The sequence below is a fragment of the Phoca vitulina genome, unplaced genomic scaffold, assembly GCF_004348235.1.
Source record: "Phoca vitulina isolate PV1807 unplaced genomic scaffold, GSC_HSeal_1.0 scaffold2, whole genome shotgun sequence".
Taxonomy (NCBI): Eukaryota; Metazoa; Chordata; class Mammalia; order Carnivora; family Phocidae; genus Phoca; species Phoca vitulina.
The window spans coordinates 65,791,605-65,816,082 of record NW_022589705.1 but is presented as its reverse complement, the minus strand read 5'-3'; the positions used below and the strand labels follow the sequence as shown (position 1 = coordinate 65,816,082).

At 47.1% G+C, this 24,478-nt stretch overlaps 1 protein-coding gene across 2 annotated transcripts; it reads left to right on the top strand.

Moving 5' to 3' along the window:
• The first annotated feature begins 6,809 nt into the window (after positions 1-6,809).
• AKR1A1 (aldo-keto reductase family 1 member A1) lies at positions 6,810-19,866 on the top strand. Of its 2 annotated transcripts, XM_032430126.1 has the most exons (9): positions 6,813-7,077; positions 13,532-13,621; positions 15,979-16,098; positions 16,255-16,406; positions 17,029-17,224; positions 18,101-18,300; positions 18,556-18,628; positions 18,769-18,855; positions 19,712-19,866. In XM_032430126.1, the coding sequence occupies exons 2-9, from the start codon at positions 13,538-13,540 to the stop codon at positions 19,775-19,777; spliced, it is 978 nt and encodes a 325-aa protein (XP_032286017.1). In that variant the 5' UTR covers positions 6,813-7,077; positions 13,532-13,537; the 3' UTR covers positions 19,778-19,866. The 2 variants fall into 2 exon arrangements, with proteins under 2 accessions (XP_032286024.1, XP_032286017.1); XM_032430133.1 differs by lacking the exon at positions 15,979-16,098 and having other exon boundaries at positions 6,810-7,077.
• Positions 19,867-24,478: the final 4,612 nt, after the last annotated feature.

The following is a 24,478-nucleotide window of genomic DNA, read 5'->3' as shown; positions in this document are numbered from 1 at the left end:
AACTTAATTAGTATTATTCTAATGGCAATGACTAAAGGAATTGAAATGCTAGAAATTGCTGTGGAAGAGAGGGAGTAACTGGGCAAGGGCACCTCTGATGGGGGAATGGGAGCTTGAGAGTCCATCTGGACCCAGAGTGAATATACATCCATATATTCTATATATATCAAATTCATCATCAAACTGATTCTAAAGTTCTTAGTAATATTTTGCTTCCTATATTCCTTAATGACAAGAAGAGTGTCTTCTGGAGGGCAGGCAGGAACATAGCAATCCTTGAAATGCAGTCTTTCCATAGTGAATTAATATACTGATTTTCTAATTTATGTATCAGTCCTTTTTGAATATGTAAATCCCAGTAAGCTCCCCTGAGTTAGGATTCTCGAACTGAGTTGAGGCTTGGGCCCTGGGCTACGGTGACCAAGCAAGATGTTGCCCTGGCATCTAGCCTACATCCTTGGCTCTGTGTGAGGAACACTTAGGAAGTTCTAAGAGTAAACCATAGTTGAGGTGGTAGTGACTTAGATAAGGGTAGAAGCAACCGCCTCTCCTCTGGCTCATGCACTGCACTCATCCTGTCTCTCTCAAATAAATTAATTTAAAAAAAAGTTTGCTATAATCAATTAAAAAAGAGTGCTCCCTCCCATTGACTTCCAGGGTGACAGGGTTATCTGCCCACATGGCCAATTTTTCACCATCTCGAAGGTACTTCACTTTTCCAGTAATGAAGTACCACCCTAATTCATACTCTTAACCACACAGGCCTAGGCCTGCTGCTGATGCCTAATTTCTTTTTCTTCCTTTTTAAAAGATTTTATTTATTTATTTGAAATAGAGAGAGTGAGAGAGAGAGAGAGCACGAGCTGGGTGGCAGAGGCAGAGGGAGAAGCAGGCTCCCCACCGAGCAGGGAGCCTGATGCCGGGCTCCATCCCAGGACCCTGGAATCAGGACCCGGGCCGAAGGCAGATGCTTTAACCGACTGAGCCACCCCTGATGCCTAATTTCTAACCATCACTCCATCTGTTTTTTATATCCTTTAATTATGTCTTTTTCCTGCTTGGAAAACCTTTAGTATCTCTACAAAGTTCAAACCTTTTGGCTTTCTATATGAATCTACATTGTAGCTGAAGTGGCCCACCTGCTAAATGTACCTTGGTTCTGCTTGCCAACATGTTTTTCCTAATTGATGTTCTGGGAATGCTCCTTCCCTCCATTTCTACCTATCCCAATGATACAATTTCATGGGAAAATGTCATCTCTAAAGTAATAGCTTTCAACATTTTCTAGTTAATGTCATGACTCAGTTTCCAAATACCACTGGTCCTATTATTACATACATTTTTTTTAACATTTTATTTATTTGACAGAGAGAGAGAAAGCACAAGCACGGGGAGCAGCAGGCAGAGAGAGGGACAAGGAGACTCCCCGCTGACCAGGGAGCCTGACGCGGGGCTCGATCCCGGGACTCCAGGATTATGACCTGAGCTGAAGGCAGGCGCTTAACCAACTGAGCCACCCAGGCACCCCTACATACATTTTTTTTAAATCTGTTTTTCCCAAATTCATAGACATCGTTAAGAACAAACTGAATTTTGGGGTGCCTGGGTGGTCAGTCGTTAAGCATCTGCCTTCTGCTCAGGTCATGATCCCAGGGTCCTGGGATCGAGCCGCGCATTGGGCTCCTTGCTCTGCGGGGAGCCTGCTTCTCCCTCTCCCACTCCCCCTGCTTGTGTTCCCTCTCTCGCTCTGTCTCTCTCTGTCAAATAAATAAATAAAATCTTTTTTTTTTCCTAAAGATTTTATTTATTTATTTATTTGAGAGAGAGAGAGAGAGAGAGAGAAACAGCATGAGAGGGGATAGGGTCAGAGGGAGAAGCAGGCTCCCTGCCGAGCTGGGAGCCCGATGCGGGACTCGATCCCAGGACTCCGGGATCATGACCTGAGCCGAAGGCAGTTGCTTAACCAACTGAGCCACCCAGGCGCCCCAATAAATAAAATCTTAAAAAAAAAAAAAAAGAGATGAGGTGCCTGGGTGGCTCAGTCGGTTAAGTGTCTGCCTTCGGCTCAGGTCATGATCCCAGGCTCCTGGGATTGAGCCCTGCATCGGGCTCCCAGCTCGGCGGGGAGCCTGCTTCTCCCTCTCCCATTCCCCCTGCTTGTATTCCCTCTCTCGCTGTGTCTCTGTCAAATAAATAAATAAAATCTTAAAAAAAAAAAAAAGAACTGAATTTCTATGATTAAATCACAAACTAATAAATAGAATATTTTATTTTGTTTTATTTTTTTAAGATTTTATTTATTTGTTTGAGAGAGAGAGAGCAGGAGCAGTGGGGAGGGGCAGAGGCAGAGAGAGAAGCAGGCCTCCCGCTGAGCAGAGAGCCCGATGAGGGGCTCAATCCCAGGACCCTGAGATCATGACCTGGGCCGAAGGCAGACGTTTAGCCGACTGAGCCACCCAGGCGCCCCTAGAATAATTATTTTAGTAGTTTAGATTACAATAACAGTTAAAAACAGAAACATACACACACAAAAAAAACAGAAACACAAAAGAAATAATTTGTCATATGCTGAAAGATAACAGTGGTTGTCTTTAGGTAATGGGGCAATTCTTTTATATTTTCCAAAATTTGCAATAGTTGCAATAATGAACACGTACGAGTCTTTTTTTTTTTTTAATTTGAGAAAGAGTGGTACAAGTGCAAGAGGGGGGTAGGGGAGAGGAAGAAAGAGGGAGAAGCAGACTCCCCGCTGAGCAGGGAGCAGGACACATCCCAGGACTCTGGGATCTTGACCTGAGACAAAAGCAGACACTTAACTGACTGAGCCACCCAGGTGCCCCAGATGTATCAGTCTTATAAAGGAAACACACATACATGTGTGTAAATTATTTTTTTTAAAGAAAAGAAACATCTAGATAGTTAAGTGTCTTAGTTGGGATCTCTCTAAAGTCAGACGTTGAAACAAGGACTGGGCACAGGCCATTTATTTGGGAGATGATTTCAGGAACCAGAGGGGGAAATGAGATAGAAAAGCAGGGGGGAAACAATATATTAACCAGTTAAGGGCGACTGGGTGGCTCAGTCACTAAGCATCTGCCTTCGGCTCAGGTCATGATCCCAGGGTCCTGGGATCGAGTCCCACATGGGGCTCCCTGCTGGGTGGGGCACCTGTTTCTCCCTCTCCCACTCCCCCTGCTTGTGTTCCTGCTCTGTCTCTCTGTTAAATAAATAAAATCTTCAAACAAACAAACAAACAAACAAACAAAAAACCAGTTAATACTATGGGCAACTGGAACCAATCCACCTAGGGAAGCCTCTGAAAAACTATGAAAACCATACCTCATAATTATCCTACTGGAGAATCTGTTGGCTGGAGCATTTACCTAAAGATCCTTGTCCCTCTATTTTTGAGGGTTTCCCCTGGAGACCTACACTCCCTCACCCTTCCAGGTTGCAGCTACACATAGCCAAGCAGCCTTCTGTAGAGTGGAGAAAGCTCTGGGGCAGCAAAGCAGAGAAATACTATAGTACATGATTGATACTGTGGGTTACCCAACTCCACAGCTATGTCAGATCTGGCAGGTTGATGCATCACACAAATCTCCTACAAGACAGAATTGTTGGGAAATTCTGTGCCCAACCTAGTTCACTTTTATTTCCAGCAGATGGTACCTGTCCAAGTGCCTAGTGGTGTACACTTCCCAAAGGTGTTACTCATGAGAACCATTGACCTACTAAGGCCTGACTCTATAGTCACATCTTCCCTATTACTTCCCATGTTACTCCTTTGAGTGTTTGGACCTTATGTGAATACAAATTTCAGACATTTATTCATGCAGCCCACCAAGTGATGTCCTGGAAAAAGCATGGATTTTGGAGTCAGAGATGCCGGCTATGGTTCCATTTACTGTGTGACCCTACACAAGTCATTTAGCCTCTTTTTTCAACTGCAAAAGGGGGGATGATAATGGTCCCTATTCCTAAGGTTGCTGTGAAGATTAAATGAGATAATCTCTATGAAATATTCAGTAGTGTCTGATGCATATAGTAAGAGCCCAAAAAACATTAGCTATTGTTTTGCTATTAAAAATGGTAGCTAAGGGGCGCCTGGGTGGCTCAGTCGTTAAGCGTCTGCCTTCGGCTCAGGTCATGATCCCAGGCTCCTGGGATCAAGCCCCACATTGGGCTCCCTGCTCCGCGGGAAGCCTGCTTCTCCCTCTCCCACTCCTCCTGCTTGTGTTCCCTCTCTCGCTATGTCTCTGTCAAATAAATAAAATCTTTAAAAAAAAAAGGTAGCTAAGGCATGTTTCCTAAACCAGTCTCTGGCATTGAAGAGGGTTCCCAGTCCAATGGGTAAGACAAGATAGAGTACACAGAGTCCACACTGAAATCAGTGAAATATGGTACAGCGGAATCATGTACAGGTGCAATGGCCTGCTGGGGAAAGGAGGGGATCTGAAGGGCACCTGGGTGGCTCAGTCGTTATGCGTCTGCCTTTGGCTCAGGTCATGATTGCAGGGTCCTGGGATCGAGCCCCACGTCGGGCTCCCCGCTCACAGGAAGCCTGCTTCTCCCTCTCCCACTCCCCCTGCTTGTGTTCCCTCTCTCGCTGTGTTGCTCTGTCAAATAAATAAATAAAATCTTTAAATTAAAAAAAAAAAAAAGGAGGGGATTGAAGCTTGGATCTGGAAGGATGAAGAAGCAGACTGCATAGTACAGCCCACAGGGCCTGGCCCTCAGCAGGCTCTTGAATTAGACCACAGGATCCAAGGGACTGAGAAAGAAATAGTGCCTTTGTGCACACCCCTATGGCCATCCCCAGTAGCTATCCATGCAGGGATTCTCATGGTTTTTTGGGGAAAATTAGGTCTTATAAAGTTGGTATTATCCCTTTGCTACAGAAAAGATTAACATCTTGCATTAAGGGCTAGTTTCTGAGCTGTCCAGGGTTTAGAAATGATTCTGCCCTTTAGAGACATTCATGAACTGGAAGGAGTTTAGGCTTTCCTTAAATGTGCTCCTGCCCTCTACTACAATGTCACTGGAAGTTCAGCTCATAAGGCAAGATCTTGTTCAAGGTATTTTCAGCATGCTAGCAGAATATCTAGCACACAGTAGGGCCTCAGTACTAGTTGCATGAAGGACACTCTACTGGATGAAAGACACTCAGCCTAATATTTACTCCTGGAGATGAATCTGGATTTACGGTCTCCCTCTCCTTCCCGGGGTCCTTACTGACACTGGTAAGAAGTATGAAGAGGGTCTGAGAGGCTCTGCTAAGAGCCAGGCGAGAGAGTATGGATAAGTACCTCCCCTCACTGTCTTGCCTCAAGTTCCTTTTTAACTAAGAAAGGTACATAGACTGGGATGCCTGGGTGGCTCAGTCGGTTAAGCATCTGCCTTCAGCTCAGGTCATGATTCTAGGGTCCTGGGATCAAGTCCCACATGGGGGCTCCTTGCTCAGCAGGGAGCCTGCTTCTCCTTCTCCTTCTGCGTGCCACTCCCCCTGCTTGTGTTCTCTCTCTCTGACAAATAAATAAAATCTTTAAAAAAAAAAAAAAAGGTACATAGGCCTACTCCCTCTGTCTCCAGGCTGTGAGCTTCTAGGGTGGCCCCTTTATTGCCCAGATTTGCATACAGCAATCTGTTACGGAACCTGAAATTTGTTCTTAGTTTCTGCTTCTTACGGTCTGGTTCTTAGTTTCTGCTGGGACAACCCAATCTAGAGTTTGACGGATACAAAATTCTGATCACATAAGCTGGAATCTGAGTGACTTTATGAGGACAGATGGCATCAAACGTTGGACATTTGGTCTACCAGGACACCACCTGTACTGAGGAAATGGTGGGGAGTAATCCAGGGGGCAAAAAAAGATGGGGAGGAGTAGAGGGGCAGGAAAGACAGAGATGTGGAGAGAGAAAGGCGAGCTACACAGAGGGGAAAACACGTAAAATGCAAGACAGCTCTTGGTCCAAATGGCAAGGGGTATTTCAAACATAGTATCTGTAACTTTAGCTGTGTGACTTTGGGCAAGCTACTTTACCTGGCTGAGTCTGTCCAATCTGTAAAATGGAACGTGAATACTTCCCTCACAGGAGGCTTCCAGTGTGCTGGTAACGTCTGTATTTTCACCTGGATAATAATTACATTGGAAAAAAAATAGAGCTGTACGTTTAAGATTTGTGCATTTTTCTCTATGTATGCTATACCATACTTCAATTAAAAGGCTTACAAAAAAATTAAGAACATTCCCTTTACAGGGTTGTGCTGAAGATTCAATAAAAACATGTTTATAAAGTCTAGCACAGTACTGGCACATTAATGCGCGGCCAGGGTCCACAGTCCAGATACAGGGGCAAGGAACTTTCTATCTCTTGGAGCCCAGAGGCTCTTCCTTGTTAAAACTTTTATGCTGCTGCTACGCTCGGAGCCTGTTTGCCTGACCAAATGACCGCGCCAGCTTAGGTATACGCTGGAAACCCGGCCAACCCGTCTCTATGGGAGAGGAGAGAGAGCTGGTGCTGCGAATCCGGGAGTAGAGGAGACACAGAAGAACCTGCAACGTGTCACCCAGGAGCCTCCTCCTTCCAGCAGAAAGCGCCCCCGCAGCCTAGAGTGGTGTCGCCGCGGCGCGCGGTGCAATGTGGGCCAGCAGAGGCACCGCCTCCCCGGCCGCTAGAGCCTCCCACGTGGCCGGCGGCTCGTGCTTCGCCCGGCCCCCGCCTCCTCCAAACCTGCGCAGTGAGGTGTGTCTAAACGCCAGCCAATCCGACCACTAGCCTCCAGAGGAGGAGATGGCGCAGGCTCGCAGCTCTGGCTTCCGCCCTCCGGCTCTTCACGAGGGGCAGGGGTGGGGTCCACCCCTGCGCGTCACGCTGAAAGCCCGGCCCTTTCCCCTCCTCCGGGAGGAGCTTCCCCTTCACCGCCAGACTTCAGCCAGGTCCCGCTCTTCACCATCAGGCCAACCTCCCTTGCAGCCCACCGGTTGCGGAAGCTGAGGCCTATTGGCTCGTTGGCGGGGCGCAGAACCGAGCAGAGATCACACTGTCTTGTTCACGCTCTGGGCTCCAGCCGAGGTGAGTTTCTCCTGCTGCTGCCCCCATCTCCTCTGTGCCCCCGGAATAGAGCAGAGAGCGCAGGCATTGGAGGCAGTCTGACTCGGTTTCGGATTTGAACTCTGTGTGGTCTTGGATAAGTTCTCAGTTTCTGTGGACCTCAGTTTTCTCACCGATGAAATGAGTTCCTACGTCGGAACTGTAGTGAGAATTAAGTGACATAAAGCTTTTAAAACGCCCGTCAACTATTAGGTGCTCAGTAAGTTTTAGTTGTCCTCTTTTTGTTTGCTCACCAACACGATTTGTGCAGGAACTCTGGCCTTTCTATGGAATTGCAGAGATACTTCTGGAAGTGGTCGGAGTGGGTAGACTTAGCTTACTTAGGCACCTGCCTTGGGTTTGGGAAAGCTAGGGCATGTTTTTCCGTGGCCTCAGACCTCTGTTACAGTGAGACTGGATGGAATCTGAACTGTCACCAGATGGGGTTACTATTAACTAACTCTTCCCTTCAGCCTACCCGTACTCAGGCTGCAAGATCTCCCTAAAAGAGTCCTGATGGTTTTGATCAAGGCTATTAACTTTCCCCAAGATCTCAGTTTTGTTATTTGTACAGGAGCAATCCCAGTATCATCCTGTATGAAGCCACTGTTTTTTGTTTTTTTGTTTTTGGTTTTGTTTTGTTTTGTTTTTCTGAAAATGGTAAAGTGCTTTGATATTTTCCAGAGATGATTCTTTCCAGGTTACCCAAGAAGTAAAGAAAGAAGGTGATGAATGCAGTGACTTCCTCAAATGCACCCCCCACCCCAGCTGTCAAGCTCTCTACCATTTGCCTTTGTGTGTGTCTTTAGTGTGTGTGTACGTGCGCTCACGTGTGTGTTTCTATGTATATGTATGGGGCAGGCACTCTAGGAGTGATGGGTTCAGATAGATGATACACTCTGACCTCAAGGAGTACCTGATCTGTGAGGGAAACCAATATAAACAAACAGCTGCAGCTAGGTGCACGGCTATCAGTGAGTGGGAGGAGCAAGTCCTAGCTGAAGGATGAGCCCCAGCTAGCCAGGCAAGGGTGGGACTTGGAGAAGCAAAGTGTGCCTGGACTCAATAGTGGTGGCTGGTTCTGCAGTCTGAAACCTGGAGTTTGCAATGAAGAGGTGGAAAAATGAGGAAGGTGGGAGCCAAGTTAAGAAAGGTTTACTAAGGAATGCAGACTTTATCCTGAAGGTAGGCAAGGACTGCTGGAGGAGTTTGAGCCTCTGGGTCACATGGTCAGATTTAGTGAATGGATTGTGGGGAGAGCGGCCAAACTGGAAGCAGAGAGATGGGTGGTTCAGGTAGGGGTGGTTCAAGCTAGAGCAGTAGCCTTGGAGGCAGATATGGATGGACTGGAGAAAGACATAAGAAATATATATTTTAAAATTCTTTTCACATACATCAAGAAGTACATGAACTGTTACTGCAGTCTTAGGTTTTACATTACAGTCCAGATCAAACTATCTTTTTATTTATTTATTTTTTAAAGATTTTATTTATTTATTCATGAGAGACAGAGAGAGAGAGAGAGACAGAGGCAGAGGGAGAAGCAGGCTCCCCGCAGAGCAGGGAGCCCGATGCAGGACTCGATCCCAGGACCCTGGGATCATGACCTGAGCCGAAGGCAGACACTTAACCGACTGAGCCACCCAGGCGTTCCCCAGAGCAAACTATCTTTTTAAAAAAATACTTACCAAATTTAAAAAAAAATTTTTTTATAGGTTATTTATTCATTTGAGAGAGAGAGAGAGACAGAGCACAAGCAGGGGGAGAGGCAGAGGGAGAGGGGGAGAAGCAGGCTCCCCGCTGAGCAGGGAGCCCGATGCAGGGCTCTATCCCAGGACCTGGAGATCATGACCTGAGCTGAAGGCAGATGCTCAACCATCTGAGCCACCCAGGTGCCCCTTTAAAAATATTTACCAATATTAATAGGATTTTTAACCCAGCCAAATAGACCAAATCTTGGTCACTGTTACATATTTAAAGTGGTTTTCCATGCTGGCTTCTTAGAAGTATAGGTAAGGATATACCCCCCTACCCATCACCTGTCAAAATCATAATCTGATAGATAATAGTCAGAAATGCCAAATGAACTGAAATGCTTTATTTAGATGGCTTTTCAAAATCCCATAGATTATACTATGAGCATGTTTGCTTTAACAAGTTTTTATCCAGGGCCTTGAGTCCCTGCTAAGAGAGTATACGGAATGAAGAGCATGGGTCAGGCACTGGGCAAAGTGCTTTAGATATAGCATCTTGGGACACCTGGGTGGCTCAGTCGGTGAAGCATCTGCCTTCGGCTCAGGTCATGATCCCAGGGTCCTGGGATCAAGTCCCACATCGGGCCCCTTGCTCAGCAGGAGCCTGCTTCTCCCTCTGGCTGCCGCTCCCCCTGCTTGTGTGCTCTCTCGCTCTCTCTCATAAATAAATAAAATCTTAAAAAAAAAAAAATAGATACAGCATCTCTTCAAAAGATGTTCCAGGGGTGCTGAGATTCAAACCCAGGTCGTGCAACCCCAGGCCTTGAACTGTTCCCTTTGTGCTTTGCTGCTGGATTTGACGAGTACAGTTTTGGACATGTTGAGTCTTAGATACCTATAGGACATACTGGTGGAGATGTCCAGAGGGAGTTGAATGTCCAGAACTGGCGTGGGCAGAATCAATGTTTAATGTGGTAACTGAAGATGTGAGCTCAACCAGGGAGTGGGAAGAGGATTGGGGACAGAACCCTGAGGGACACCAGCATTTATGGGAAGTAGAGGAAAGGCCCATGTAGCCAGAGAACACTCATGTAAATACTGCTTCCTCTTTTTCCTGTGTTTTCGAGTTCCCTGCATCCAGGCAGCAGCTATAGAGCCCTCCTCTGAGAAGGGAAGCCTGCCCCAGAGAGAAGGAACGTAGGTGCTGACTTGGGTATAATAAAACCTGAGTCCTTTTTTTTTTTTAAGATTTTAAGTAATCTCAACCACCCAACGTGGGGCTTGAACTTACAACCCCAAGATCAAGAGTTGTATGCTCCACCGAGTGAGCCAGCTAGGTGCCCCTAAAACCTGGGTCTTGATACCACCTCTCCCCACACACAGCCAAAATCTTTTCTTTTCTTTTAATTTTATTTATTTGTTTGTTTATTTGAGAGAGCAAGCGAGCGAGCACATGAGTGGAGGGGCAGAGGCTGAGGGAGAGGGAGAAGCAGACTCCCCGCTGAGCAGGGAGCCTGATGCGGGACTCAATCCCAGGACCCTGGGATCATGACCTGAGCCGAAGGCAGGTGCTCCACCGACTGAGCCCCCAGGCATGCCAGCATTTCTCTTTTATGTGTAAAACCTCTCCCAAGTTAACAGGAGGGTTTTTGAGTGCTGCCAGAGGCCTTGCTAGGCAGTTCCTGACAACTTCAGAGCCTGTTAATGCAGGAGAAGGCTGGAATGCCAATGCATGAGGCAGAAGATGAGGATGGAGTGACGAGCTGACAGAGTATGACTTCCTGTCCTAGAGAAAAATATTTGTTCTCTGCTGTGGCCCCTCCATTCTCTCCTTTGGAGCTCTTGTTCTTTGAAGTTCTTTGTTAGGTGTTCCTTCTCCTATGAGCCCCACTCCCCCAAGCCTCAGCCGTTTGGGATTTCAGTTTCACCATCAAAAGAAAGGGAGAAGCAAGCATCAGGTTTCTTCCTTTTTGCCTTAGATCAGGCTTTTTTTTCGAGCTTTCAGGCTAAGTCCACGTGTAATTTCAGAGTTCTCCAGTGTGCTGGGAGATCTGGGAGAGGCCAGCAGGTCACCTGTTTGGGGATCAAGCCCGGGACACCCACCACAGACCCTGGTGGCAACTGGCAGTCTAGTTCCTGTGAAGTCCAGACATGCTTACCTGATCCCTGGAAAGTTTGTGTCCTGGTGAAGTTTGGTAACAGTATTGCCCTCGGTGATCTGTGGTTTGCTGCCCAGACTGAACATTTTTGTTTTTGGTTTAGCAGAAAAAGGTGATCTCCATAACCAGGTTGTGCTAGACTATAAAATTCTTCCGGAGTCGGAAGTATTAGGAAAGACAATTTTGATATGTCAGCTATTCTTACAACTTATCTTATTTCCTGCTCTACCATAACATTCTTGATGTCTTTTCAGAACTTGGAAACAAAGATTATATATATATTTTTTAAATATTTATTTATTTATTTGACAGAGAGAAACACAGCGAGAAAGGGAACACAAGCAGGGGCAGAGGGAGAGGGAAAGCAGGCTTCCCGCAGAGCAGGGAGCCCGATGTGGGGCTCGATCCCAGGACCCTGGGATCATGACCTGAGCCGAAGGCAGACGCTTAACGACTAAGCCACCCAGGCGCCCCAAGGTTATATTTATACAGTTATTGCTGGCAATGCAGTCAATCCCAAGGGAGTGATATCTGTAGTACTGATGAGATCAAGGGAAGAGCTTATTTCTACCTTATTGGCTCTTAGGGTGAGCATTCTTTCTCTTTTCCCTTTTGCTTGGATAATTCCTATTGAAGTCAAGACTTGACTCAGGGGCACCTTGCTGGCTCAATCAGTAGAGAGTGCAACTTTTTTTTTTTTTTTTTTGAGAGCAGGGGTGAGAGGGAGAGAGAGAATCTTTTTTTTTAATTTTTTTTTTTTTTTTAAGATTTTATTTATTTATCTGACAGAGAGAGAGCACAAGCAGGGAGAGTAGCAGAGGGAGAAGGAAAAGCAGACTCTTCCCTGAGCAGGGAGTCCAGTGCAGGGCTCGATCCCACGATCCTGGGATCATGACCTGAGCCAAAGGCGGTCGCTTGACCGACTGAGCCACCCAGGTGCGCCTCTTTTTTTCTTTCTTTTTCTTTTTTTTTTAGATTAGGGGGTTGGGGCAGAGGGAGAGGGAGAGAGAATCTTAAGTAGTCCCTACACCCAGCATGGAGCGCGATCTCACAACCCTGAGATCATGGCCTGAGCCGAAATCAAGAGTCAGTCGCGTAACCAACTGAGCCACCCAGGCACCCCAAGCATGCAGCTCTTGATCACGGTTGTGAGTTTGAGACCTATATTGGGTGTAGAGATTACTTAAAAATAAAGTCTTAAAAAAAAAAAAAAGACTCAAATTTATTACCTCCAAGACGCCATCCTAGCAGGGTTACTCTTTTCTTGTGGCTCTTGTGCAGATTTTGATTCTATCTTACACATCGTACTGCTATCCTCTGTCCTCACCGCACCAGCCCATAAACTCCAAGAGGGCAGGGACTCTATTTGAATATGTGTGTCTCTTAGGCCTAGCACAAGGCCTGGAACATTCATCATTTACTGACTGAATGAGTATTCTTGGCCCTTTGGAGATTTCTGATTTTCAAAGCTCCAATCATCCACCTGTTTTATTCAGTTGGAAATTTTCTCATGTCTATAGCTTACTGCTTTCTGCTGTGTCTAATTCCCCTTTCTGGAAAGCCCTCTCCCCCTGACTCTTGGGAAAGTCCAACTCACTCTTAAAAGGCAGTGTCAGTATTTCCTGGTCCTTGCCCTACAGAAGTCATTTGCTTTTCTGTAGCACACTGTAATATGTGTCTACTGTGAGGCACAGCACATGAATATTAAAAGTCTCTGTTTACGTGCCCTTTTCTTGCCTTTATCCATTGGCTCCTCTTTGTATCTTTGGCTCTGCCACTTCTCAGCTGTTGATTTGGGGGCAAATAACTTCACCTCTCTGAGTTTGTTTTTTTCACCTGAAAAATGGTCTACTTACCTTTTAAGAGCCCACTCAGGCCTAGCAGCATGCCGATCAGACCTCTCTGTGAGGGACCAGGAGAATCTCTAGTTTCTTTTTTTTTTTTTTTTTAAATTTATTTATTTGACAGAGAAAGATACAGCGAGAGGAGGAACACAGGCAGGGGGAGCGGGAGAGGGAGAGCAGGCTTCCCGCAGAGCAAGGAGCCCGATGCGGGGCTCGATCCCAGGACCCTGGGACCATGACCTGAGCCGAAGGCAGACGCCTAACGACTGAGCCACCCAGGCGCCCGAATCTCTAGTTTCTGACAACCTCCTGGGAATGTTCATTTCATCCGCAGAGAAGTGACCTGTTCCTAAATCCGTTCTGTCACCTGGTCTCACTCTGACTCATAATGGCCCTTTTGCCTGTCTTACCCTGGCTTGAGACGTTACGTGGTCAAGGCTGAGTACTTCAGGGAGCCACTCACCTTGGTCTTTCGTATCAGAACTCTCTAACACAGACCTTTAGCTTGGCAGAAGGAAGGGCAGCCATGCTGGTGGTCCAATTAATGTCTGTCCAGGAGCTACTGGCTTTGGCTGGTTCGGGCTGCCCTGTATTAGTTGCCCTCTGCTCACAGGCATGTGTGCACAACCTCTGTGCTCCCTTTACCAGCCGTGTTTTACAGGAGTCTTGACCAATGGGTAGCTGAGGCTCAAGCAGCCACACAGACCCCCACCCCATTCTCTTCCCATCTGTGTTTCAGGGGGCAATGGCGGCTTCATGTGTCCTCCTGCACACTGGGCAGAAGATGCCCCTGATTGGGCTGGGCACCTGGAAGAGCGATCCTGGCCAGGTGAGAGATGGAGGAAGGGGAGGAGGGCTTCTTGCACCTCTGCTAGGGAAAAGGCAGAATTTGGGAGAGGGTCCCTGAATTTTCCCTAGCAGCCCCATTGCTGTACTCCATTTCATATAGGGATGGGCCTGAAGGGCAGTGGGAAGAAACAAGGGAAGAGACCAGTAGTGAGCCCTTGGCTTCCTGAGGTGACTCAGAGGGCCAAGGGAATAGGAAGAAGCCCTTTCCCTAATTGGATCTGCACTGAGTGCTGTGGCAGACATGGGACGCCTCTGTGCCTGACCCTGTGCTGACCCCTAATATGGCACTTATCACCCTGTGCTGTGACCATGTTGCCCTCTCCCACACAGGGCTCCTTAAGGGCTGGGCCACTCCCCAGTGCTCAGTCCAGAGGTAGGCACATGGCAGGTGTCGGGGTTTGAAGAATAGCTATGTCAACTGCTTAGACCAAGGGTTAGCAAACTTTTTCTTTATTTTTATTTATTTTTATTTATTTTTAAGATTTTATTTATTTGACAGAGAGAGACACAGCGAGAGAGAGAGAACACAAGCAGGGGGAGTGGGAGAGGGAGAAGCAGGCTTCCTGCTGAGCAGGGAGCCCGATGCGGGGCTCAATCCCAGGAGCCTGGGATCATGACCTGAGCTGAAGGCAGATGCTTAACAGCTGAGGCACCCAGGCGCCCCTAGCAAACTTTTTCTTAAAGAACCAGATGCTTAATAATTTAGATTTTGCTGGACAAGTTGCAAAATAGGGGTGATTATGTACTTATATAACCATTTAAATATGTAAAAATGGTTCTTAGCTGAAAAAAAAACAAAAGGCAGCTGCTAGCTGGAATTTAATAACCCCTGGTGTAGACTCTTCCAGCTTAGGGGAGTGTGGGAATAGAGACCTGCTTTCTTAGGGTTGTCATAACTAGAGATGCAGCTCCCACCTAGGGTGGGGCATCTTCCCAGGGCTTCTTCCTTGCTCTTTGGAAATCTGAGTCAGAGTTTAGAGAAGTTTGGGGATTAAGTCTGAGAGGGACTCTGGCAGGGAGAATAGCCTCTTCTCTCTGGGATTTAGGCTGGTATTTGTGGTGTGCTCTGCGTCTTTTCCCTTTGCTTTCCGTCCTCCAGCTGCTTAGAACCCTGGAGCCAGGGTCTTTGTGCTCCAGGTGGGCACTGACATGGCCCAGGCTGAGTCCAGGAGCTAGATAAGGGCAGGGGGTGGAGATCAGAACTGGTCAAAGACTGGGGGAATGGGGCAAGCAGGGCTGAGGGGAGTATATCTGGATAGTAAGAGCTGTACCTAGATGGGGATCTTAAATGGCAAGGCCCTGGTACCCTTGGTTCTGCTTCTTTTTTTTTTTTTTTAATTAATTTATTTATTTGAGAGAGAGAGAGGGAACAAGCGGGGGAGAGGGAGAAGTAGACTCCCTGCTGAACAGGGAGCCCGACGTGGGGCTTGATCCCAGGACCCTGGGATCATGACCTGAGCTGAAGGCAGACGCTTAACCAACTGAGCCACCCAGGCGCCCTCTTGGTGCTGCTTCTGATGCTGGGTTTCTAGTCTGGTTTTTAGCAAATTGACTGACCTGTCCTCCTACTTCCTGTCTGCTTTCTTCTTTCCTGACAGAGGGTTCTGGACCCAACTTCCATCTCACTTTTCTGCCTTCCTTAATTTTTTCTCCCTCTCAGAACTCTTCTGCTCCCCTGAACTCCCAGAGGTCAGGTGATCTACGTGGCTCCATAAGCGTCTCTCCGTGTGGCCTTAGCCTATGAATTATTTACCTGTGTATCATGTTTCCCTAACCAGCTCCTCAGGCCTGGAGAACCAGTCTCTATGACCTATACTTCTGTTCCCTGTCAATGTATCCATCCATCTTCTGAGCCTCTAACTGGGAATACAATGTTAGTTTTTTACTGTGCCCCACTGAGATTGCTTGGATAGGAGGGAATCTTGGGGGTTACTGGGTTGGCGCAAAAGGTTTAGAGTCTCTCAAAAAGCTTCTGGTCCCCTAGACTAGAGCCATCTTTCATCTTCTCACCCCTACTTTACAGATGACTGCAGTGGTATATTCCTGCCCCTCCCCCATCAGTGACCCTTAGGAGGGCAGTTTCTTTTTTTTTTAAAGATTTTATTTATTTATTTGACAGAGACACAGCGAGAAAGGGAACACAAGCAGGGGGAGTGGGAGAGGGAGAAGCAGGCTTCCCGCTGAGCAGGGAGCCCGATGCGGGGCTCGATCCCAGGACCCTGGGATCATGACCTGAGCCAAAGGCAGATGCTTAATGACTGAGCCACCCAGGCGCCCAGGAGGGCAGTTTCTGACTAGGCCAACAGAGCTAAAAGCTCTGCTTCTGTCACCTGGCAGGTGAAAGCAGCTGTTAGGCACGCCCTGAGTGTAGGCTACCGCCACATTGACTGTGCTGCTATCTATGGCAATGAGACTGAGATCGGGGAGGCCCTGAAGGAGAACGTGGGACCCGGCAAGGTGAGGACGGGGCTACAGAGGGGTGGGGTGAGAGGGCTGGGGCCTGGCTGGAGGGATCTGGGGGCATCTTCCTTCTAATTCCTCTCCCAGAGGTGAGGATGGGTAAGACTGGGTGCCCACGGCTCTTCTCACTATGGGCCCTGCCCCCTGGACCAGGTGGTGCCTCGAGAGGAGCTGTTTGTGACTTCTAAGCTGTGGAACACTAAACACCATCCCGAGGATGTGGAGCCTGCCCTCCGGAAGACACTGGCTGACCTCCAGCTGGAGTATTTGGACCTGTACCTGATGCACTGGCCTTATGCCTTTGAGTAAGCCTTGCCAGGGTCTTTATCCGGGGAGTCGGGTGTTGGGGGGGTCATGTTAGTATCTTGTAAGGCACAGTAGCAGAGCAGGAGAGGAACACTGCTCAGCTTGCCATGGGAGCTCAGCCTTTTATGCTAGCGCAGCCAGGAGTTTAACTACAGAAAAGGAGCGTAGCTTCCTGTGGTGGGTATCCTAGGGGCACATGAGTGGTCCCTCGTGCTCCCTTTATTCATTCAGGAAACTGCTGGCTTCTGCTGAGCTAGGCCTAGGGTTGCAGTAGAGAATCAGCTCCAGCAGAGGGTGTGAAAGGAGCCTTACCATCAGCTCTGTGCCCTGTACTGGAAGAAGGTTGCAAGAGCCTGCAACCTCTCTGAGGAGGAAGGAGTTCAGAAAGACTTCCCAGAGGAGAGGAGATACAGTCTGTGTCTAGGAAAAAGAGGAAAGGGAATGGGCATTCTATATAGAGTTAATGCCTGGGTCATGACCTGAAAGGGAGAAAAACCATGCTTGTTTCTTATTCTTGGCCTTTTGCCCTTTCTGGGCTTAGTATGGGGATACAGTGACTGGATAAGGTAAGTCAGGAGCCTGGCATTTGTGCCCACTCGTGGAGGACTGTCTTTCACTTAGGCGGGGAGACAACCCTTTCCCTAAGAATGCCGATGGGACTATCCGCTATGACTCTACCCACTACAAGGAGACCTGGAAAGCTCTGGAGGCACTGGTGGCTAAGGGGCTGGTACGGGCACTGGGCCTGTCCAACTTCAGCAGTCGGCAGATTGATGATGTGCTCAGTGTGGCCTCTGTGCGCCCAGCTGTCCTGCAGGTGAGCACAGCAAAGCAGATCCGTTGGTTTGGGGGTATATGTGTGTGTGCAAGAACACGAGTGAGCAAATGATGGGTCTCCTTCATGGAGATGGCTAACAAGTTTTCAGAAGTGCTGGTGTAGGGGCGCCTGGGTGGCTCAGTCGTTAAGTGTCTGCCTTCGGCTCAGGTCATGATCCCAGGGTTCTGGGATCCAGCCCCACATCAGGCTCCCTGCTCCACGGGAAGCCTGCTTCTCCCTCTCCCACTCCCCCTGCTTGTGTTCCCTCTCTCCCTGTGTCTCTCTCTGTCAAATAAATAAATAAAATCTTTAAAAAAAAAAAATAATAAGTGTTGGTGTAGAAATTCTCTGCATAAACTAGGGCATTGGGGCATCTGGGGGGCTCAGTCGGTTAAGCGTCTGCCTTCAGCTCGGGTCATGATCCTAGGGTCCTGGTTCGAGCCCCGCATTGGGCTCCTTTGAGCAGGGAGCCTGCTTCTCTGTCTCTCTCTCAAATAAAATCTTAAATAAATAAAGGGCAGTGAGTTAACTACACTGGAACTAAAATAAAAAAGGGCTAAAAAGTCTTTTTGATTCAAACACAATGGAAATAAATGTAAATAATGTACATGTAAAGTGAGGTTCTGTCTGTGAGAACAAGTACTATGTATTGGTTCATATCAAATACAAGAATATTAGAAAACCAAAAACACAGACAGACATCGAAATGTGGGAAAAGAATGAAATGGACGGTGGAAAATGGAGAATGGGAAAAGTGGGCTGAGGGGAAGGTGGGGGGGGTCAGCAATGCAAGGTTGGTCAAGATGTGCACGACTGGGTGGGGCCCTGCAAGCTGGGTGGGGCCAGCCTGTACTGATGGGTTTTTTCTTGTTTCAGGTGGAATGTCACCCATACTTGGCTCAGAAGGAGCTGATTGCCCACTGCCAAGCTCGCGGCCTGGAGGTGACCGCTTATAGCCCTCTGGGCTCCTCTGATCGAGCTTGGCGTGATCCTGATGAACCGGTCCTACTTGAGGAGCCAGTGGTCCTGGCCCTGGCTGAAAAGTATGGCCGGTCTCCAGCTCAGATCCTGCTCAGGTGCAGCAGTCTTGGGGAAAGGAGGTGGATGAGGGCACCTGGTTTGGGAAGCCAGGGTTGAGGGCTTCCTTATCCAACTACCTGAATGAGGCTGCTAATCTTGCCATGTAATCTGGGGGAAGCTACTCTGAGGCATGTCCCCCATTCCATTGGGGCTCAGGGATTCCAGGAGTTTAGAGAAGGCTGAGTGGAGGACGAAACAATGCTTGTGAGGACTGACTCCTCTTCCTCATCTACTTCAAACCCCCACCTTAGGTGGCAGGTCCAGCGGAAAGTGATCTGCATCCCCAAGAGTATCACCCCTTCACGTATCCTCCAGAACATCCAGGTACTTGGTGATGGGTCCTGTCTTCTTTAGCCCATGGGACACAGTCTGGTTCTGATTCTGCCTGACAAGAAGATAGTGTTCTGGAATCCCAACTTCTGCACACGAAGCTGGCTTTCCTGACCCCCACTTCCCATCCGCAGGTGTTTGACTTTACCTTTAGCCCAGATGAGATGAAGCAACTAGATGCCCTGAATAAAAATTGGCGATACATTGTGCCTATGCTCACAGTGAGTATATATCACCCGCCAGAGTTAGAGAATATAAGAATTGGGGTGGAATTCTGGCCCAAATCTGGCCTCAACCTTGCTGGTTAGAGGAGAGGCAGGATGTTGGTAGGATTGCTGTCCTGGACATAGTGGGCTCCTTTCTTTTTCTTAAGCTTGGGGAAGTAATATGGTTCGGGGAGAAAGCATTATAGCCTGTGAGTCCCAGTCCTGCCTCGATATCTTGTGACTTAGAACAAGTTATTTCACTTCTTTTTTTTTTTTTTTAAAGATTTTATTTATTTATTTGACAGAGAGAGACACAGCGAGAGAGGGAACACAAGCAGGGGGAGTGGGAGGGGGAGAAGCAGGCTTCCCGCCGAGCAGGGAGCCCGATGCGGGGCTCGATCCCAGGACCCCGGGATCATGACCTGAGCTGAAGGCAGACGCTTAACCATCTGAGCCACCCAGGTGCCCCAAGTTATTTCACTTCTACAAGCCTCAGTTTCCTGTCTGTAAAATGATCCCAGTTCCTGACACCATAGCAGGTTCTCAGTAAATGGTATAAATAAGAGGAACCTAGAAGGCCTTCTCAGCTGTGGTAGAGGGATTGAGGTTGGGTTGAAGCCTGTTACAGATAGGAAAATAAATATTCCTTATTCCAGCTGAGACTGCAAACTCTTAGGGGCAGGGGCAGGTATATACCAGGCTGTGGTTTGCTGGGATGCTGTCAACACTGGCATTCTCTGAGGCCCAGGTCCTGTACTACCATCTGGCATAGTGCTGTATACAGGTGATGTTCAGAGGAAGATTCAGGAAAAGATGCTGTGTCTTTGGAATGTCAACTCCTGCTAATGGAGCCATCTGTCTCTCTTTCCAGGTGGATGGGAAGAGGGTCCCGAGAGATGCAGGGCACCCTCTGTACCCCTTTAATGACCCATACTGAGACCACCGCTTCCTGGTTCCTTTCCAGCTCTCTAGCTACAAGGTCCTGCCACCCGGAGAAAGGAGTTAATAAAGCCATTGGAGCATCCACACTACTTGCTTGTCTTATTTGTCTGGTCAGACCATTTCCCTTAGGAGTGCAGGACTGAGGGATGCTGGATGCCACCTGCCCCAAGCCCAGACTTCCTTTCTTTTTTGGTTCTGGAGAAACTGGGATATGGCTGAATTCCATTTCTACTTTCTTGAATTAGGTACATTGAGGGAGTAGCGCCATCTAGTGGCAGCTCTCAGCACTACATGCTATCCCAGGGTGCCCAAAATTTGTCTTCTCGGGGTGAGATCAAGGTAATGAGAGTCCTGTGGTTTCCTGGCACTGCTGGGCCTGGGACTTCGGTTCCCACCCCACCCCACCACCTTGTTCAGTGCCTAGATTTAGGACTATGAAGAGCCAAAAAAACACTTATATTCAGAAGTTCAGGAGTCCCAGGTTAGAAAATCAGGAAAGGTGGGGATAGGGGCTTTGTCTCAGACACTCCAGGCAGTGTGCATAGGCTATCTGAAGGAGGTCGAGTGAGTCTGAAAACTTGTCACTCTGCATCTGTCTTAAGGTCCTATCTTATGTATTTTATAGTCCCACCAAAGGCCACTGAGGTTTTAGGAGGGTTTTTGAAAAATTCTTCTAAACTTAAGTCACACAAAACTAATTTTAGTTTTCCAGTGGAACCATTGCTCTTCATTCAACAAATATTTATTGGGTACTTACATGAGTTAGGCACAATGCCGCACCCAGGAGACCAAGACACATAGGTCCCTACAGTTGAATGGAGGAGACAGACTTTAATTGCATAATTAGTTTAATTACACTTGGAAGAAGTGCTATGAAAAGCACGGAGTGAGGAGCGTACTGATTTAATCAGCTGAGATATAAAGGATGAATAGGGATTAATTAGTTAAAAGAGGTGAGAGTGGGAATAGTCTTCCATGCAGATTGGATAGCTTATGAGGAAAGCCTTGAGACTGGAAGAAGCTGTTAGAAAAACCTAAAGAAGTCTTCTGTGATAGAAACTGAAAGTCATTGGGGGTGGAATTGCATGAAATAATGCTGAAATTAGGTAGGGCTTGTGATGGAGAGCCTAGGAAACTGAGTTAAGATTTTGCGTTTATCCTGAAGTAGCAGGAAGCCAAAGATGAGTTTGGAGCAGGACTAACTTGGTTTGATTTGTGTTCAGCAACACAACACTGGTACAGTGGAAAGAATGGATCAAATGGACAAAAAGTAGGTGGAGGGAAGCATGTTGGAAGTTAGTCTTTCTCTCTGGTCCTTTCTACCTGGAACAACCCACCCCTTAGCCCATTTGCGGTTAACACCAATTACTTAAATGTTCAGTTTAGCTGTCATTTCCTCTGAGACATCTTTCCTGACGTCACCCTCCCCAAGTGGCTTTTTTTTTTTCCTAAAGATTTTATTTATTTGGCAGAGAGAGACACAGCGAGAGAGGGAACACAAGCAGGGGGAGTGGGAGAGGAAGCAGGCTTCCTGCAGAGCAGGGAGCCTGATGCAGGGCTCGATCCCAGGACCCTGCGATCATGACCTGAGCCAAAGGCAGACGCTTAACGACTGAGCCACCCAGGCGCCCCCCAACTGGCTTTCTATACGATTCCATAGCTCCTTGACACACTTTCATGATCCAAGTTTCTACAGTTATGAGGTAGTTTGAGTTTTTATTAGTTTGCTAGGCCCACTGTAACAGTACCACAGAATGGGTGGCTTAAACAACAGAAATTTATTTCTCACACTTCTGGAAGCTGTAAATCCAAGATCAAGGTATCAGCAGGACTGCTTCCTTCTGAAGGTCATGAGGGAAGGATTTGTTCCAGGCCTTTCTCCTTGGCTTATATATGGCTATCTTCCTGTGACTTTACATTTCCTTCTCTGTATGTATCTATGTCCAAATTTCTTCTCTCTCTTTTTTTTTTGACCACTAGAAAAACCATAGAACTTTATTATTCCTGTTATGAAGGTTGGGTCTTTATAGGATGAAGGAGGGAATTCTGACAGTGGGGGAAGAGACCCCTACTTGCTGGTGATGAGGGGGTTCCGCAGGACCATGATGACCAAGTCCCCACACAGGAACATTTTGGAGATGTAGCAGTCCTTGTTGACCGGCTTGGACTTTTTGCCCTTGCCACTCTTGGGGATCTCAGTCCACATCTGTTTCACATTCTCCAGCATCAGGTTGCAGTACCTGTTTCCAAATACAGCCACATTCTAAGGTACTGGGAGTTAGGACTTAAGTTTATAAATTTGGAGAGGAAACCATTCAGCCCATATCAGGAAGCAGAAGTTATAAAATTATTCACTAATAAACTGACTGCTTAAAAATTATTCCTGATTCAAACATTTCACCTGGCTTAGCTTTAGCATTGCTCTGTTGACATCTTTGTGTAATCAGTGGATAACACAACACACATCCATGGCAAAGTAAAGTTGCAAACCTTGTAAAAGATGTATTACTTGAAATAGTGAAAGTGATGTTGGGGAACTTCATACAACATATCCAAAGCCATTGAAAAGTGAAGATGGGATAGTTAACCAAAAAAGAAAAAGATGAGGACACTAGCCTTCAAAAGAGGATGTTTGGAATATCAAGGTATTAAAGAAAGCTTTTCAGAAAACTATGAAGTCTTCAAGTATTTTTGCAAAAAGGATTCTTGTTTTTTTAAAGATTTTATTTATTCACCTCCGACACAGAGATACAGAGAGAGAGAGAGAGAGCATGAGCAGGGAGAGAGGCAGAGGGAGAGGGAGAAGCAGGCTCCTTGCTGAGCCAGGAGCTCAACGTGGAGCTTGATCCCAGGATCATGACCTGAGCCAAAGGCAGACGCTTAACCATCTGAGCCACCCAGGCGCCCCTGCAAAAAGGATTCTTTATATGATTATTGTTTTAAATAAAAGGCCACAGATGCAGAGTTTAAAAATGAGACTTGCCTTTTTAGGACGACATTCCAGAAGAAAGGAAAAGAGTGCTTGCTAGTCAATGGCTAGCACCACCACATTCCAGTCTCTTACATCAAAATTTTTTTTACCCAAGTACAATTTAAGACCTCTCAGAAACTGCCTTGTGGTCTGCAAGGGAGGAGGGTCTGTCTCACACTCAAGTAGGAAAAATGAGACCTTGTGGCATTGTGTAGCGGAAGGAATGTGAACCTTGTAGTCAAAGGTCGGCAAACTTAAAAAAGGATACTTGAAAAAAGGGACTGGGGCGCCTGGGTGGCTCAGTCGTTAAGCGGCTGCCTTCGGCTCGGGTCGTGATCCCAGGGTCCTGGGATCGAGCCCCGCATCGGGCTCCCTGCTCAGCGGAGAGCCTGCTTCTCCCTCTCCCTCTGTCTGCTGCTCTGCCTACTTGTGCTCTCTCTCTCTCTGTGTTAAACAAATAGGTAGAAGTCTTTAAAAGAAAAAAAAAAAAGAAAACTATTTATTTAAAAAAAAAAAGAAAAAAGGGACTGATAACATGTATTTGAAAGAGGGCACAGTATTTGTTGAGGAAAATATCCATGAAGGAGCCCTGATACTTGTCTAAAGCTTTAAAACACTGAAAAATCTCTTTATTGGTCGAGATGTTAACTTCTAGAATGTTCATGAAAAGTTCTGTTGATTTTCCTCTGTATTTTTCTAAAGATTTTATTTATTAGAGAGAAAGAGAGCAAAAGAGGTGGTGGGGAGGCAGAGGGAGAAGCAGACTCCCCAATGAGCAAGGAGCCTGATGCGGGGCTCGATCCCAGAATCCTGGGATCCTGACCTGAGCTGAAGGCAGATGCTTAGCTGACTGAGCCACCCAGGCGCCCCTAATTTTCCTCTTTATATTCTTCTCAGTGGATTATCCACGCTTCGACTTCAACACCTGTATATTCATCAAACTATAAACATGCCCATCCAGATATAAATCTTTGTTTTCTTTCTCTAACTCTTGGGCCTTTGGCCTCTCAAGGTTTCATGATTGATTGATTGATTGATTGATTTAAAGATTTTATTTATTTATTCATAAGAGACAGAGAGAGAGAGAGAGAGAGAGGCAGAGGGAGAAGCAGGCTCCCGCTGAGCAGGGAGCCCGATGCGGGACTCGATCCCAGGAGTCTGGGATCATGACCTGAGCCGAAGGCAGATGCTTAACCATCCGAGCCACCCAGGCGCCCTATTTATTTATTTATTTTTTTAAAGATTTTATTTATTTATTTGACAGAGAGAGACACAGTGAGAGAGGGAATACAAGCAAGGGAGTGGGAGAGGGAGAAGCAGGCTTCCCGTGGAGCAGGGAGCCCGATGTGGGGCTTGATCCCAGGACCCTGGGATCATGACCTCAGCTGAAGGCAGACGCTTAACCGACTGAACCACCCAGGTGCCCATGGCCTCTCAAGGTTTTAATAGGTTGTTTTAAACAACATGACAAGCAAGCCTGAGCTAGCATAATAAATATATGAACAAGATATATTTTTCCCAGGATAATTAATCCATATTTAATTACCTTTAAATTGCATTCCATTTCATTTTTCTGCATCCAGGATTATCCAATTCAAAGGGTTGTTTCTCTTTCAATGGAGTGGAGAACCAAGACTGTTTCTTTAATTTTAGGGATACTCCTTTTAAAGAATTTATATATTTATTTGAGAGAGAGAGAGAGAGAGCTTGGGGGGGGGGAGGTGC

Excerpts from the sequence above, each read along its gene's own strand:
- AKR1A1 (XM_032430126.1), top strand. The coding sequence starts at position 13,538 with ATGGCGGCTTCATGTGTCCTCCTGCACACTGGGCAGAAGATGCCCCTG. Across the intron at positions 16,099-16,254 it reads AGAACGTGGGACCCGGCAAG|GTGGTGCCTCGAGAGGAGCT; the intron begins GTGAGGACGGGG and ends CCCCTGGACCAG. Across the intron at positions 18,856-19,711 it reads ACATTGTGCCTATGCTCACA|GTGGATGGGAAGAGGGTCCC; the intron begins GTGAGTATATAT and ends CTCTCTTTCCAG.